This window comes from Sceloporus undulatus, chromosome 1 (assembly GCF_019175285.1).
Source record: "Sceloporus undulatus isolate JIND9_A2432 ecotype Alabama chromosome 1, SceUnd_v1.1, whole genome shotgun sequence".
In the NCBI taxonomy this organism is placed as follows: Eukaryota; Metazoa; Chordata; class Lepidosauria; order Squamata; family Phrynosomatidae; genus Sceloporus; species Sceloporus undulatus.
The window spans coordinates 253095488-253113603 of NC_056522.1; the positions used below are offsets into that span (position 1 = coordinate 253095488).

The window sequence follows — 18116 nt, forward strand, 5'->3', positions numbered from 1 at the left end:
GGCTCTAGCCAGAAGCGCCATCATAAGAGCTGCAACGCAGACCTTTTTGGAGCTCCTTTTTGAGCTGGATCATTGCCGCAACCATGTGGTTGCTACAGCAACAATCTAGAGAAGAAAGGGATGGCCTTCTCGTCTGTACCGCCCCTAATTTTCCATCTCTAGCAAAAGATTGGCACCACTGTAACAGAAGTGCTCTTTCCACTGTAGAATTTATGCATTTGCTCCCATTAGTTTGATGCTCAACTGATGCAGGTACCACTGGACGATCCAACCATACATACAAGTACCTCAAGACTACCTCAGATGTTCTCCAGGAGAAAATGTTTCTTCTCCCTGCACTTCTGAGTTATGTCTAGAAGGGGTAGATCTATGTTCTCCTGGAACAAGGACTGAATATATACTTCCCCACTTGCAAGACACAGGTATCTCACCTTAAAGATTGCAACTCATTAGGCTAAAGAGAGAGGGTGCACATGTAATTCCAAATTCCTTTTCCACTTCCTTTTGCCACCCAAAGTAGACATTGGTGGAAACAATAACAGCCCAGTCCCACCCATATTGATTTCAACATAACCTAGTTCCAAGGAATCAGACTTTGAATCTTTTAAAAAATCTTTATAGAGATATGCAAATACAGTATGATCACAAACTTACTACAAAGTCCCTAGGAACCACTCTGATTGAGGGCTGCTTCAAACATTACATTTTTAATTAGTATACACTGCAGAATTAACTAGAACAGTGGTCTTTCCAAGCCATCCCCCCAACACATACAACAGATCTAGTTTTGTAACATGGTTCCTATTACTCAAAAAACCACTCTGGTCCTTGTTCTTTCAATTCTTCCTCTTAGGGCATGTCTACATGAGCCAACAAAATAGTCTCACATAGTTTTTGCAGTGATTTGTCCAAACGGCATACAGGAAGATTGAGGCAGAATCCATGCCTTTCATTGAAGGGGGAAATGGGGGTTTATCTCAGTTTTGATTGGAAAATTCAGATATTCACATGTACATGTAGATTGCGCTCCATGAGACATTGGTATGAGACTGGGGGGGGGGATAGTTCAGAAATACATATATTTGCATGCATGGGAAGACTGGGATGAGTTCAAAAAGGAGAACTGTGTGTGGAGTTCTCCCAAAACTCAACTGTGTGTATAGACAAGCTCATGGTCACTGCAGATCAGGATAACCTGAAGGCCAATCTAAGGAGGTTCTCTCCCTCTCTGCTGGGAAACTGGATTTTCCTGTCAGGGTACGTGTGCCTGTAGCCCATTTGCTTCCTTCCTTCACTAAGGTGAACCAACAATTTACTTATAAGTATTACTGAACTGACTTTTCTTATAAGAGAGCTCCCTCTCCCCCCGCCCCCCGCTTCCCGGTTGTGTTGATTATTCCATAGTAGAGTTCGGGAAACTTTTCTAGAGGAAAAAAGGATGCTTTCATAACAACCAATTTCTATTGGAAGGTCACCCAGAAAATCTCATTCTAACTGAATCATGACTCTTGTCAAAGGGGTTTGAATGCTGGCCTATGATTATGGAGCGCAAGGTTCTAATCCCATGAAACCCACTGGCTGACCATGGGTAAGTCCATGCTTTCAGCCTCAGAGGATGACAATGGCAAATACCCTCTGAAGAAAACTTGCCAAAAAAACCCCAAAACAAAACATGATAGGGTTATCATAAAACAGAAATGACCTGAAGGCAAACAACAACAAAGACATGCTCACATGCATCTTCATTCTAAAATGGTCAATAGCTGTTTGTCGCGGTCAGCCTAAGGAATCAATGCATGCTCATTGTCAGTGATGTGATTAAAGTCCAAAGCACGCTGCAGAAATAATCCAGTTTAAGACTGCTTTAACTGCCCTGGTTCAGTTCTAGGGAATCCTGGGAATTGTAGTTTGTTGTAGCACCAGAGCAACCTGACAGAGAAGGCTAAAGCGGTTTCAAACTGGATGATTTCTGCAGTGTGTTTTTGATCTAAGATATCAGTAGGTACATAATTTCCAAAGACAAAGCCACCACCACCACCACCAATATCAATATTTTGCCTTCTGTGGACAGAGGCACTTACCACAAAACATTTGTATCACCTTTATCACATGATGTCAAGGCTCTGCTGGTGGTGTTGTGAAGCAGAGTTGTTGCGAGTTCAGTTTTTTAATGCTGGAAATAATTTGTTAATGACTAGCTTTCTTGCCATGGTTCAGTAATAAGTTTGAATGGAAACATCTCATTCCACTTCATTACAAACATGACTATATGGGGCTGCAGTGTGGTTGTGCTCTGGTTGTCCTTCCCTTGGGAATTTACAAGGAAATCTCTGCCAGAGAAGCCTCAGACTGCTTCTGGTGCTTGGGCAGGAAAGGCTAGACTTCCCAAGAGAATACTTGTGTTTCCTGATCTGTTTCCTATGCTCTATTGAGACCCTATTAAGACTTTTTTCTCCCCCCCCCCCCCATATTTTCTAGATTTCTTTTCTGTTTTCTTTTCCTTTTAGATAAATGCTGTTATAATACAATAACAGTGTGATTCTGACCTGTTAACCTTTGGAAGTGACTATTCAAACATCTTTCCTGCATGGGGGGTGATTTCCAAATATCTCTCCTCTGCTTTTCTGCATGCCATAGTTATTTAAAAAAACAACAACAAAAACACTATTATTTTTATTTTTCAATTAAGGTAGCAGTGTAATAGTGCTGTAATGTCATGCTGCACTAGCATAATTGCTGCTTAACTTTCTTCAAAAAATTCAAGGCAAATCAATTATGGACACAAGAGAGACAAACAGGGCAGTGCAAATGGTACTGTCGGCACTGAAGAACTTAAGAATACTGAGAGGGGTGGGAAACCCAGTGGAGGTTATGTTATTAAAGTGCAAATGTAGTGCGGGTTCAATACACAGTGTCAGCATTCAGCTAGCTTCACAAGTATAAGTGAAACGGTTTTCAAACAGGCCAACGCAAAACAACTGACAAGTGGGTGAGTATCACAGTCAAAGGCAGGCAGAGAAACACAATTACGTCCACGTTTGTTACCACACTTCTAGAAATGCTCCATTCCACACAATATACACACCAAAATTCCTCAGTCTACAACTATTTCTGTAGCAGGACTCAATTGTTAAAGCTACAGTAATTGTGCCTTCTGACCAGGAGTCTGATCCAAAACACACTGCAAAAATAATCCAGTTTGAGACCACTTTAACTGCCCTGGCTTAATGCTACGGAATCCTGGGTATGGTAATTTATTATGGCGCCAGAGCTCTCTGGCAGAGAAGGCTGCCTGTTTCCTATTTCTGAAGTGAAAGGCACTTCTGAGGTTACTCACCATAAACCTCCCTCCATTTATGCTCTGAAGAGGTATTTTAATGCAATTAAAATGCTGCTCATGATTGTCAGAACCTAATATGATTTCCCTGTTTCCGTCCATCGTTTCCAGAACCTAAGACTCTGATGTGTCACGATTCTGACCGAGCCTTGATCGCTTATAAGAGTAAGTCATGATTTGAAAACAAACCAGAAGAACAAGGTGCTCTTTTGACTGAACCTGTGTTCTGCATCTCTCAGGGATGCTCCCCATGTTATGTTCTTCGCTGATGGAGCATGCTCCCACAAGTCACTCCTGCATCTAAAAATAGATTGGGCTCATACAATCGCTGCTAACAGATTCTCACCAGGCATATATGAATGTGTTGGCTTACTCCCACAAAAAGCAGATAGATAGCCAGAGGAAACATGTTCTGCACTCAGACCAAGGAGGGATTTGACAGGTTAAAAACATGCCAGAAGTTGTAGACTTTTATTACTCCCTGGGGGGACAATAATACCATCACTGGGAATTTTAGAAGGCAATTTGTTGTTGTGTGCCTTTAAGTCATTTCTGACTTATGGCAACCCTATCATGGGAATTTCTTGGAAGAGATCACAAGGGCCATCCAATCCAGCCCCTGGCCATGCAGGATACACAATCAAAGCACCCCTGGCAGATGGCCATCTGTCCAAAGGAGGTTTCCCCTAGTGGGGAATTGAACCCTGGTCTCCAGAGCTGTAGCCCAACATTCAAACCAAGGGACTCCCCCCTTGCTTCCTCTTCTCCTTGGATCTTAACACCCACTTCCAGCTCCATAAGGCCAGGATGACCAAATGTCCTCACACAAAGGAGGACTGGGCACCACAAAATGTAGGACATTTAAGACAAATGGAGGGCATGGCCAAATAAAAGCCAAAAACACTTATGTATAAAGGTAAATCCATGCTTCTTAGTCCTGCTCAAAATGGTGGAATTCCTTCTGGACAGAAGGTTGAAATGTAGGACAACTTCTGGAAAAAGAGGATGCCTGGTCCTCCTCATGGGGGGAGCTCTATGCCTACTTCAGTTATTAAAATACTGGTGTTTTATTTTCACCTTTGAGGTGAGCTGTTGGCATTACTGCACCCAACAGTGGGAGCAGCAACATGGAGAGTTGGGCTGCATTCGCACTGCAGAAATAATCTGGTTTGATACCGCTATGGTCCAAAACACACTGCAGAGATAATCCAGTTTGAGACTGCTTTAACTGCCCTGGCTCAATGTGAATTCTGGGAACTGTAGTTTTGTGAGACATTTAGCCATCTCCAGTGCCACAATGAACTACAATTCCCAGGATTCCCTAGCACTGAACCAGGGCAGTTAAAACAGTCTCAAATCGGATTATGTGTTCTGGACCTTTAATTGCCACAGCTCCATGCTATGGAATTCTGGAATCTGTAGTTTGTTGTGGCCCCAGAGCAGGGGATTTGTTGTTAAAATTGGTATCAAACCAGATTATTTCTGCAGAGTGGATGCAGCCCAACTCTTCATGTTGCTGTGCTCATTGTTGGGCCCAGTGAGGCCAGCTGCTCACCTCAAAGGCGAAAATAAAACGTTTGTAAAAACCAGAGGTACCACAACAAACTACAGTTCCCAGAATTCCATAGCATGGAGCCATGGCAGTTAAAAGTGGTGTCAAAGCAGATTGTTTCTGCTGTGCAGATGCAGGAAAGTAAGGGAAGTAGTGAAATAAGTGACAATACTTGCCCATAAGGAAACATGGGAGAATACTTGCTCGTAGGAAAACACAGACTACTTGCCCACTGGGCAAGTAATGTTTCCCTATGGGCAAGTATTCCCCTATGGGCCCGTAGTCTCCTACGACGTTTTCCTATGGGCCAATGTTCTCCTATGTATCTCTGTGGGCAAGCATTCTCCAGTGTTTCCCCAGCGGCAGGTACGGTCATTTGTTTGCGCCTGTCCCGGGGATGGAGAAGAAGAGGCTCGTCCTTAGCAGCGAAGGAAGGCAGCCTGGTGGCCTGGGGCTGGGGCTGGTCTGGAGGGGCCTGGCTCTGCCTCCAGGGGCCCAGGTCCCGCTCGCGCCAAAAAGGCAGCTGCGCCTTTACGCGCCAGGCAACAACAAACCACCGCCACAACAACAACAACAACAACAAGACCCCCCGCTGGCCAGAGGAGGGTCAGCAGATGTGGCCTCACCAGAGAGGAGGACGAGGCACTGCAAAATGGAGGACATTCCCCGGGGGCGGGGGGGGGAGACCCTTCAAGGAAAGCCTTAAAACAGGGATGGAAAGCCAGGCTCCAAAGGGAGGAGGAGGGCCACGGTGGGATGCCTCTCCTGTGGGGCACGAGGTTGGGATGGAGGGCGGGTCCTGGAAAGGGAGGACCCCAAGGCGCCTTAGAGCATCCCAGGGGCTCTCACTCCCCGCTAAAGGCGTCCTCCTTTTCCCGGGCAGGTCCTCCATTTCTAACCAGGAGGGAGTCCCAAATGCCCTCCATTCAGAGCCCGGCAGGGAAGCCTGCACTTCCCCCTCCACGGGGGTGCTTTGGGGCTTTTCCCTGGGGTCCTGGCCTGCCTTTTCTCTGGAAGCTTCCCTCCTTTTTGGGGGGGGGGTGGCCCCTGCCCAGGGAAGGAGGGAAGGGGATTGGGCTCCCTCCCTCCCTCCCTCTCCCTTCCCCGGGGCTCTCAGCAGCAGCGGCAGAGGCAGAGGCAGTACCGATGGTGGAGATGTGGGAAGGGTGGAACTCGTTGTCGGTGAAGCGGCAGAGGAGGCAGGTCTTGCCCACGCCGGAGTCCCCCAGGAGCAGCAGGCGGAAGAGGACGTCGTACTGCTTGGCCATGGCGGGGGAAGGGCGGCTTCAGCCCCACCGGGACCCCATCCCACCACAAGCCCCGGCGGAGCCAGCAGGAGGAGGAGAAGCAAGGAAGGATGCGCCGCCGCCGGATCAGCAGCAGCAGCAGGAGGAGGAGGAGGAGGAGGGTCTCCGGTGCAGGAGGGGCCCTTGCCCTATAGATAGAGGAGGAGACCCCAGGCAGGCAGGCAGGCAGCCCCCTGGGAAGCTCCCGTGGCAGGCCTTTACCTGGCCTCCGCTGCTCTTCCCATCGCCCTCCGCTGGGAAGCTGCCTGTAGCAAAGCCAGGGCTCTCTGGCCGGGGCCCTCCTCCTCCTCCTCCTCCCCCCCGCCAAGGAGAGGACCAGGCCCCGCAAAATGGAGGGCACGCCGGAAGGAAAGCCCTCAAAGACCCCTCTGGGAATGGAAAGCCATGCTCCTCCTCCTCAGTCCTGCTCCAAAGGCAAGCTGAAAAGGAAAGACCCTTCTGGAAAAGTCCTACTCTAATGTGGAGGACGTCTCCGAATTCCTCCTGGACAGAAGGAGGAGCAGGTGCAGGGCATGCCAGAAAAATGGAGGACATGACCAAAGAAAAGACTCCCCCCCCAATACCCCTAGAAAGGCAAGTCATGCCCCAAAAGAAGATTGAGATGGAGAACTTTAAAACAATATATATGGGGGACATGACCAAGAAAAAAACCCCAAAACACCCCTAGAAATGTTAGTCATGCCCCAAAACAAGGTTGAGATGGAGGACATTCCATATATATGAGGGACGTGACCAAAGAACCCCCCCCAACACCCCTAGAAATGTTTAGCCGTGCCTCAAAAGAAGGTTGAGATGGAGGACATTGAAAAAAATAAATATGGGGGTTATGACCAAAGAAAAACACCAGAACACCCCATAAATCCATGCTTCTGAGTCATGCTCCAAAGGGAAGTTAAAATGGAGGACATTCAAGAAAAAATGGGGGACATGACCAAGGAAAAGCCCCCCAAACACCCTCCATTTCAACCTTCTTTTGGAGCAGTAATGTAAATGTAAAGCCATGCTTCTTGGTCATGCAGCAAATGGAGGACATTTGGGAATTCCTCCTGGACAGAAAGTTGAAATGTAAGATGTGTCCCGGAAAAAGAGGACCTCTGGCCACTCTGGGTGTGCATCTTGAGCAGGGACACAATCCTGCATTGGTCTCCATCAATAACAGCAAAGAATGAATGTTGCCCGGTCTTCAAAACAGCAGTAGGGAACAGGCAGAATTCATAAGCATCACTTGGGTTGGTAACTCAGGGTGTCACCCTAGCCCTCTTACCACGCAGTACAGAATCCTTAATGTAATGATACTCATAAATCATAATTCCCATATATCACACATCACGGAACGTAATGGCAATAGTTGTGGCATAAAATCACAGAGTTAGCCTTCCATATCCATGGATTCTTTATCCACAGATTTCAGCATCCATGGCTTGAAAATACTATATGTGTGTGTGTGTGTGTTCCAAAAATCAAACCTTGTTGTTGCCATTTTATACAAGGGTCACCATTTTATTATGCCATTGTATTTAATGGGACTTGAGCATTACAATTTTGGTATCCCTGGAGGGTAGAGGGGCCTCCTGGAACCAAACCCCAGCAGATACCAAGGACCTACTGTACCATTAAATTAGAACATCCTCCACACAGCCTTAATGTATTAACATTTACACCTGCCAGTCCTATTAAGGGCAAGCTTCCCAGCCCTTAAATAAAGGCCATTGCTTATAATAAGGGACACATGGAAACCACTGTAAAGCATATCCAGAATAAAAAGGAAAGGGCGGGAAGAGAATTTAGCAGTACCTTTAAGGACCACTGGTTTATTTTAGCATGAGCTTTCATGGGTTTTAATCCACTACCTCAGGCCCACTGAGTGATACATATAAACACTCAAAATAAACCTGTTAGGTGTTTCTAGATTCTTTGTTACTTTGCCCTCCCCTTTTCCTTTTTAAGCTGCAGTAGACTAACATGGCTGCTTCTGAATAACTCAGTCCCCAGACATAAAGGAAATTAGTCACTCATGATGAAAGAAGTATACTCTGTATCTGCTTCATCTAATTTTGTTGAGATGAAATTATCATGGTTTTCCTGGCAGACTGGATTCCATCTTCTCTTTAGAAAGCAAGCACAAAGATCTTAAGTATTTATTGGTCATTCCACACAGGCACCATATATTTACCACATGCTTCAGAAAGAGATAAATCATTTTATTAGATAGCTACCAGGTTTTCTTAAAGGTCAACCCCAAACTTGATTCAATACTGAAAAACTGTTCTGTAGCATGGGGAAAAATAGTGAAGAGTGCCTCTGAGTTTATATTACCTTCATTATATACAGCTCTTCTAATTTGGAACCAGAGAAGAGTAAATTCAAAAATGTGTCCAAGAATCTAGAACTGCAATGTTTCCAGCTTTCCACCTATCATCTAAAAAATTCAAATAAGATATATATTAAAATGGAGCCAGTGTGGTGTAGTGGTTTGCGTGGTGAACTAGGATATTGGGAGACAAGGTTTTGAATCTCCATTCAGATATGCAAACCCATTGGGTGACTTTGGATAATACACACACTCGGCCTCAGAGGAAAGTGAAGGCAAACCCCCTCTGAACAAATCTTATTGCTGTAAATGATTTGAAAGAACATGTAACAACAACAATATATTAAATCACAAAGAGAAATGCATCGGGGGGCTGCCATAATTGTCCACTTTTACCAGGGACAAAATGTAGGACAAATTCAAGACCAAACTGTAGGGCAACTGCAGGACAAAACTCAGCTCAAAATGTAGGACATTTAAGGTCCACCATTTTTCTTCAATGTCCTACATTTTGGGCTGAGTTTTGTCCTGCAGTTGTCCTACAGTTTGGTCTTGAATTTGTTCCACATTTTGTCCCTGGTAAAAGTGGACAATTATGGCAACCCGCTGCCAACTTCTTTCTTTCAGTTAGTCTCAAAGGTGCTACAAGATCTGTCTACACAAATAGAAAGTTGTCTTTTATTAGACTGATTTCTGTTTAACAGACCACTGTTTGAATCAAATAAAAATCTCCTTTCATGTGATAAGTGATGCACTAAATTACACTGGGTTGCATCTAGACTCAGTTGTACTTAGAAGAGACCCATCAAAGTCAACAGGATTTATATTTGTTGTGACCAACTCAAGTCCTGTTGTCTTTAATGGATACACTCTGGGGTTCATTCCCTTTTTTGCTGAAAGCTTGTTAGGAGGATTGATTCTTTTTCCCATTTTGACTTGTACAGAATTTTCTTTAAGATCAACATGATCGGCCACCTTAAAAGATCCAATGCCCCCGCTCTTATTTCTAAACTATATAGACTTGGGTGCACAGTTTCATCAGCCTAGGATCAGGGTGCCTGAAAGTTTGCCTTCTCCTATGAGAGCCTCCTGTTAAAGAAGGGATTTATGTCAGGCCCTGAGATTTACACAGTGCCCATGCCTTAAGAGCTTTTGTTGGTGGGCAACTCCACCCAAAGCAGCCATTTCTTCAAAGACAACCAGATTTTGAAATTGTCTTGTCCAGATATATTTCCTTCTTCTTCCTTTTAGCTGCAAATTAGGCACATTATATCAGAATGAGCTTTTGGAGAAGGTTAACATGTGGTTTGGGTTTGCTGTTATTAATCAGCCGTTTACCTTAATCTGAACAGACCAGAAACCACCACCACAACAAAAAACACTTTCATCAACTGGGATATTTTTTTTTACCTCATGAGAATTCCTGTGTATTACAGGGCATAAAAATGCCCCATGTGCATGGGAATGTTTGTGGGTGTAAAATCATGGGTATTCCTTAAGACACAAACACCCAGAGTCAGAAAACAGATGTTCATACTAAATAGAACATCTGTTTTGAGTAGTTGTCAGCTCTCCCCCTCTCCGCCCATGTAACCAACACAGTTTCTCTGTCTTGAAAATACAGCTGTTGTTTCCCCATTCAGAGTAAAAGTCTTGTTTTGACTCCCCGCTTCAAACAGGAAAAGAACAAAACCCTGAAGGAAAACAGCTATTGCTTTACACATGCTGTTTGCAGCATAATGTGTGTGTGCGCGCACACATACACCTTCAAGTTACCTGTTGACTTATGGCAACCCCATGAATTTTATAGTGTTTTCTTAGGTAAGGAATACTCAGAGGTGGTTTTGCCATTTTCTTCCTCTGAAATATAACCCACAGCACCTGTTCTTGTCAGTCTCCCATCCATGTGCTAACCACATCTCTCCCAGCTTAGCTTCCAAGATCTCATGCCTTTAGGGCATAATAGCAAGTTGAAATTACAACCATGAGGAGGTTGCTCCATGTGGCTAACGCAAAAGGGCTCTGGTTTCATATCGTTTGCCAAAACCATTCCTTTCTCTCTATGTAACTGCAAACCTTGGAGCTTTGAATGATGGCGGAAAGTATAAACAGAGGTAAAGCCATGGGGGAGAGGGATAAAACGAGAGTGTTGCCCCCCAAATAAGAATTTTGACTCCCATTCAATTTTTATTCAGTCACTAAAACACTAGCATGGCAATAGCTTAAACCTTCAGAGCATTTAGAAATACAGTCTAGGCATCCAATGAAACAGGCAAAATTGCAAAAGGAATGCAAACACAGCAAATGTAAGACTTTTAGATGTGAATTATTTTCAGTGTCTCACTCTCTGCAAAGCTAGAAAAGTGGAAACTGAAGGAAATTTTTAATGTGGGGTAGAATTTTTATTTGCGGGGCAATGCCCCCATCCCCCATAGTTGCTACACCCCTAAATATAACAGCATATATGTTTGATGCAGGCAAACTGAAGGTGAGAATCTGACCTCCTGATCTTGTCACATGACGTCAGAAGAATCTAAAGGAGTCTAAGTGCTGTGTCTATGCCATCATATATTAATATTGAACTTATTACTAAGTACCTATCCTTATGTTGTCAAATTGACTATATAATTCATGCATAAGGGAAAAGTTTCAGCAGATTTAGGGAATCCAGTGATTTTCAGGAGCAACATAATCTTCTAGGGAATAAAAATTTAGGTCGATCTCCCAAAAACATTGACCACAGAATTGTAACTATCAAAGGGGAACAAAGAGATAACTGGGTGGGAGAGAGAATGGATTTGAGCATCTGAAACTATCTGATACAGGAGATAAACATTTTCCCCCCCAGTGTGCTAGGATTGGTACCATATTTGTGCTCACTGGCTACAAATTGTTTCTTTCTTTCTGGAAATATGCCAGGGACCAGCAATTGTTGGCTTATGTCCTGTCATTTTGAATAGCCCTCTGTTAGTTTGTCCTGGGAGTAGATATGGCTGTTTGGAACCCTGAATGGGAGTATGAGTATTTCACACTACAGCTATTTGTTGGAGGTAAACTTCTGTCATGAAGAAGTGTCCAGCGTGATGAGAGCAGCATCATACCCATCTCAATGAAAGGTATTGGTAGGGGAGAGGGGAAAGAGGGAAAACATTGTTATACTGTACCAGTATACATCTGAGAGACAACCACCTGTGCTAAATTTGTCCTTCATGAACAGTTTATCTATGGCACACCACTTAGAGCAGCTGTTACCCAAACCTCCCACCAGGAAAGCTATGAAACTCAGATCTACCCATAACTTACTCAGACTGCTGTCACAATGCAGAAATAACACAGTTTGACACTACTTTAACTGTCATGAGTGAATGTTATGTATTCTGGGGTTTGTAGTTTTGTGAACTATTTGGCCTTCCTTTTGGCCCATCAAACTACAAATCCCAGAAATCCATAGGATTGAACCTGGGCGGTTATAGTGGTGTCAAACTGTTTTATTCCTGCAGTGTGGCAGCAGCCTCAGTCTTACTCCCATTGCTTTCAACAGCACTGTGTCCCACAGGTCTCTGGCATTACAAAACTATCTGTGTTTCAATTCTGTGATGTGTGTTTGTACAGGAAGTCAGTTGACTTTTCACAGTTTTTGAAGTGTAAATATTTTATTTACCCTGGACACGTAGAGAATGGACTGGATGGCACAGATGTCACTACCAGGACTGCACCCTGGCTTTTGTTGATCTCTTTGTTTGTTTGATTTTCCTTTTAGGTTTGCCTTGTATTTTTGTTCTGGTTGCCACACAGACCAATTCTATCCATGCTGCCTCTTTTAGGAACAAGGCAGATGGGGACTCTTCTGTGTGTGGCTGGTGTTCTGTACCCTGCTTGATTCTGGCTTTGTAAAAATGATTTTTTTTAATCATTGCCACGCTGGCAGGGGATTTCTGAGAGCTGTAGTGCAAGAAATAACCATCTCAGTTGTGAATTTAGGAATGTAAACTCTCATACTGAAGAATTCCAAGTAAATGCAATCGATTCTAAATGAAATTTTGTTGAGCTATTCTGTATTTTACTAATTTTGTCCCTTCCTTACATTTGTGTCTATATTTCTATTTGACTGAACAAGATATTGATGTAGAGGTTCTAAATCAGGGGTGGGCAACCACAGAGAGTTTGGACTGGGGCATACCTGCCTCATTTTGCAAACCACTCCCAGGCTCTGTGAGTCATGTACTCCCCCATCCTTTTTAAGTGAGAAGGCCAGAAGGGAAACAAAACTATTTCAGGTCCAGAAAAGGTATCCAAAATAGCTTTTAAATGAAGAATTGGATCACATGGAGTCTTTTGAGACAGCGGTTCTCCATTTGAGGGCTGAAAATATTTTTATATTTTCTAAGAGAGGCCTGGGACCTTAACAGGCTGCATTATCTGCTTTGGGTCCCATACTGGAACAAGTGCAGTATATAAATCAAATAAATCAATAAATAAAACAATTCCTTTCCATTTTAGTGGAGTAGTGACCCATGTATGTCACACTGAGTTAACTGAAAGAAATTGCAGGATATATCCTTTCCTCAATCTGGTGCCCTCCAGATTTGCTGAACAATTTGAACTACAACTCTTATCATCTCTGAATTGTAATTCTTCCTAACTTCTTACCTTCTTAAAAGGCATAATTAATTGATGGCATTTATTGCCACTGGTTTTACTAATGGCTTCTACTTTATTCTTAAAACTTGTTAGACAAATTAATAGTGCATAGGAATTTCAGTACTGGGAAGGCCAAAGAATTGTTATGCACTAAATATGGTTGATGTTTATGCTTTGAGACAGAATGATCCTATACACTGTGTGCAATCCAACACTATCATTCTGCTGACAGAACTATTTTTGTCAGTTGTCTTGAAAGCGGAAGGTGATTCCCTCTCCCAATGCACACCATCTAAACCTGTTCTGCAAACTCTCTGCAGCAGGTTTTCAAATGATACAAAGGGCTGCAGGGTGAAGAAGGGAAGAAAGTCCTATGACTTGCACATTTACTATTATGAAGCTGAATTTGGGAAAATCCAGAATTAGATGCTGGTAGACATGACGAATTATATTAGTGAATTACCAGATATACTCAACTATAAGTTGATCTCATGTATAAGTTGAAGGCAGGTTTGGGGGCCAAAATTATGTATTTTGATATGTCCCATGGATAAGTTGAGGGTAAAAGTTAGAGGCATATAATGAAGGACGTAAAGGATGAAGCGAAAGAAAACAATGGCAAAGAACTTGCAAAATTCCAACAGACATATTTGTGCTCATACAAAAGGCTGGGTGGATGAGAGAGTAGAAAGAGGTCAGTGCTTCCAGGGCAGATTAAACTCTTGCTTTCACCAGGGGATGGATATACAGTTGTCCCTCCATATTCACTAGGATTAGGGGAACAAGACCCCCGTGAACATGGAAAAACCGCAAATACGTAACCAAAACACTATTTTTACCTGAGAGGACACCTCTCTAGGAATCTAGGTCCTCCAGTGCAACTCTGTGGTCAATGTCCAACATACACTGACCATAGAATGGCAGTGGAGTAGCTACAAATGGTCTTTCAGTGCAACTTTTAGTTAAAGTTGACCACAGAGTTCCACTGGAGGACCTAGACAGTCCTAGAGAGAACAAAATTAATGAAATCCGTGAATAATCAATTCTGCAAATAGCAAAGCCACAAATATGGAGGGATGACTCTGTGTGTGTGTGTGTGTGTGTGTGTATGATTTGAAGTACAGTACTGTACTTACACTGACTCATAGATAAGTTAACTCAGGTTTTTGAGTCAATTTTTAAATCTAAATTTCTGGACTTATATATGAGTATATACAGTAGTAATTATATAAGTATTACGTTATAGAAGCCAGCATGGTGTGGTGGTTCGAGTATGCCTCTGGAGAACACTGTAAACTTCATAGACAAAACTTTCTTTTGTCAGAGGCATTCTCTGAAGAAATGGTACAGTGCGCCCACGTCATACGTGGGAGCTTTTTATGTGGCTTTCGTCTTATGCTGAAAGCCACACAGTGGGAGAATGAATGGCGTGTGCACCGCACCGCATGTCATGCATGAGACCCATTATAGCCAATAGGGTTTGAGCATACATGCTATTTGCCTTACGGAATGGATCCCCCGCATAAAGTAAGGGCGCACTGTAAATATAAGCATGGAGTATAATATTCTGTAGTACAGCTAGGTCATTTTTAGAATCATGATTTCATAATCTCAATGTGGTCCCATTTTTAGATAGAATCACAGAATCATAGAGTCAGTACTGAGCTGGGATCCATATTGATATCCATAGAGTTGGATAGTAATGTAATTGCAATATTTGTAATTGAGCTGCTTCCCCAATGAGATCTAGCCACATTTTACTACAAGGTAAAATACTGGTTTGAGATCCATTAAAGGCTATACTGCTATTTCTCTGAACATAAGACCCACTGTAGTTGTTAAAAAGAATAGAATTTGAATATGGCACCAAAAGCAACTTTTGAGTTTCTCTTCCACTTTTTGTCTCAACACTAGATTTTCACAGTAAAAGACATTGAAGCAGTTTACTGACGGAGCTTCTGCACCATCCTAAGAGTTAGCTAAAGTGCCACTGCTGTTGCCTCTGAGAGATCCTCCACCAGTGTCATCACCCACTACTGCTGTTGCCCAGTAGCTGTCTGGCTCCTCATTAAAAGCCTGTCTTACTTTGAAAACCATATCACCAGCAATCCTATGCCTACAGAAAGGCAATGCCATGGTGTGTAGGAAACACTGTAGGAAACAAAGGAAGCCAGTAGGAGATGGATTGACTCAAAGTTGGCCCTGAGTTTGCAAGGCTATTGAAAACAAGAAGCTCCATCTCATTTACAGAGACACTATAAGACAAATCTGACTTTATGGTAGTTAACAACAACATACTTTTTTGTAGGTAGATTAGAAGATGCTTTAACTATAAAATATGGGATTCTATCATTGTCCTAAACTGGAGAATGTGACACATCAAAATAATGCCATTCACACAACAGGTACTAAACTGAAATAGTTATTTTATTGGTGGTGAGAGAAGAGCACAAGTGGTGAACTTAGTTACAGAACTTGGGCAAAAGTCTAAATGGAAATGAGGAGGAAGACATGGGCAAGAAATTGAGGCACTTGAAGGTGCAGACAGTGAAGTGGAGGGTGGCACAGGGCTAATTTGGGGCAGAGAAATGCTGAAACAGGTATTTCATTAGTAGAAACCATGGGGGAGGTGGGGCTAATGCTCCCAATATGTACTGAGCAATTGCTGAGCAAATTTTATCTCCTGATGTCTTTTACTTTCTGATCTTGGGATTAGAGGTCATAGGGAGGAATGTACTCCTGTAGCCCATAATGAACTGGTATGGTGTCCTCCTCTGCAACTCATGTTGGTAGTGCTGGGTTCCTTTACAAGGGTACATCCCATCCCATTTCACATATGTTTGTGGAAGATGCCGCAGACAATGATTATATAGGTAGCCAGATCTTTCTCCACTTCAAGAAGTGTGCATAGTAACCATCATCTTACTGGAAAGCCGTTGGTGGCTGTCTCCACTAGCAGTCTCACCCTACAGTTCCGGGTGGAAGAGAGCCATGAACCATGGTTGCAGAGCCAAAACACCATCTCCCAGAGTAAGAAGATATGCTACAAGCCAAAGCTTGTAGCATTGGTGAGCAACTGGAAAAGATGCCAACTGAAACCTTCTCTAATATTCAGAACATGGTGGTATTGTGAGCTGTGGTGTCTTCCTGAACCACCTGCTCAGAAGCCCATGAACTTGTCACTTGTGCCCACTGCATACTGGAGAACCAAGCCATATACAGAAGCATTTGTAGTCTTGTAGACAGCTGAACCATCGGCTTTAGGGGCCAATTTACAAACATGGGATAAATTGTGAAGTCGAAGGCTCTCATGGCAGGCATCCATGGTTTTTTGTGGCTTTATTTGGCCATGTTCTAGAATATTTTCTTCCTGACGTTTCGACAGCATCTGTGGCTGGCATCTTCAGAGCGTGGCTTTGGTGTGGCTTCTGGACTCTTAGGACGCATGCATCATTGAAACACCATACTTCCACTGTGACTCAAAGCAGCTTTATTTTGGCTGTCTGTAACAGGCCTCAGTCTACATCTGATTGAAGATGGTCCTGGATATTCTGAAGGTGCTCCTAAAATGAGCATCATCCCAATCTTCTACCTTTAGCACATACAGCTTGAGTGCATGATCATGATTGTGGTAGACTGGGCATTTTCTAGTGCCAAAGTGATGCATCTCCACAGGACAAGTAGCCACTTCTGTGCCCATCCAGGTATTATTTTTTCCTGTAGTATTGTTGCTATATTGCATGCATTCAACTGCAGCAGCTCAGAAACACAGATGGCACTCAGTTTCTTCATTGGTGGCTTGGCTTGCTCTGCAATGCACTGAAGCATAGAATACAGGACAGCTACTATCTCATCTGCCCCCCTGTAGTTGCCCTTCTGTCCACTTGGCAGGAACGAAGAGTTCATTCTGTGACCAAAATGGGTGTGCCTGAAGAATAATCAGATATGGAGAGGGCATGAATTTCTATGGATGCACCTAATTTTTGAATGTCTGTTCTTTCTGATCAAAGTGGGAGATGAGCAAAAAAAAATCCTATGTTTCTGGGAATCAGGGTTCTCCTGAGCAACTAGAATCCCATGTCTACATTTTGTTTCTGACAGCCCATGATCAAGGGTGCTACAATATGAGTTTACCCCTATTTTTACTGTCTGGGTACAATTAACAACAACAGCAAACAAACCTTTTAATTCTCCACCACCAAACCATGGGTATCATTGCTGCTAAACTGTAAAAAAGTCTTGAGCACATCTAAATGCATACACCTTTCTTTTCTATATTGTCATATTTGGATGTGCAGCTGTATCATTTCATTATGTCAAAATGAAGTTCATTTCAGTTCACTCATGTCCCTGGTTTGGTGTAACCTGCAGACATATACCCGTTACTTGTGAATGGGACAGATGTGAACAACAAATACAGCTGCTCTATCACATCTTGTTTAGTCCTAATAACTAATTTAACCAAATCATATAGTATTTTCAGATTTTATTCAGTGCTATCCTATGTGTTGTTGTTGTTGTTTGGAATTCTTTTAAGTCATTGGAAACTGGGAGACAGAGAGTGCAAGTTATCACATCACAAGCTAGGTTGTTATTATTGTTGTGTACCTTAAAGTCATTTTTGACATATAGCAACCCCAAGGTGAAGCTATCATAGGGATTTCTTGGTAAGATTTGTTCTGAAGGAGATTGTCTTTGCCTCTGAGACAGTGTGACTTGTCCAAGGTCATCCAGTGAATTTCCAAGGCTGAGCAGGGATTCAAACCCTGGTCACTAAAGTCATATTTCAGTTCTCAAACCACTACACCACAGAGGCTCTCTAAAGTTGTTATTATACACCAGTTTGTATATAAGAATATATACAATACCAATAAAGAAAGTAAAACAGAAAATACTACCTCACTACAACTCTCTACTGCTGTTATTGCACTCCAGTTTAGTGCCTCTGTATGAGTTTACTTAGTATTT

General features: G+C 43.0%; 1 protein-coding gene across 1 annotated transcript in view; it reads right to left on the reverse strand.

The window, feature by feature from the left end:
- RAB15 (RAB15, member RAS oncogene family) overlaps positions 1-6553 on the reverse strand; it is a 26784-nt gene extending 20231 nt beyond the window's left edge. Inside the window, exon 1 of the mRNA XM_042446818.1 lies at positions 6034-6553. Within this exon, the coding sequence (XP_042302752.1) occupies positions 6034-6157 (124 nt within the window). The 5' untranslated portion in view covers positions 6158-6553. The remainder of the gene's footprint in view (positions 1-6033) is intronic.
- Positions 6554-18116: the final 11563 nt, after the last annotated feature.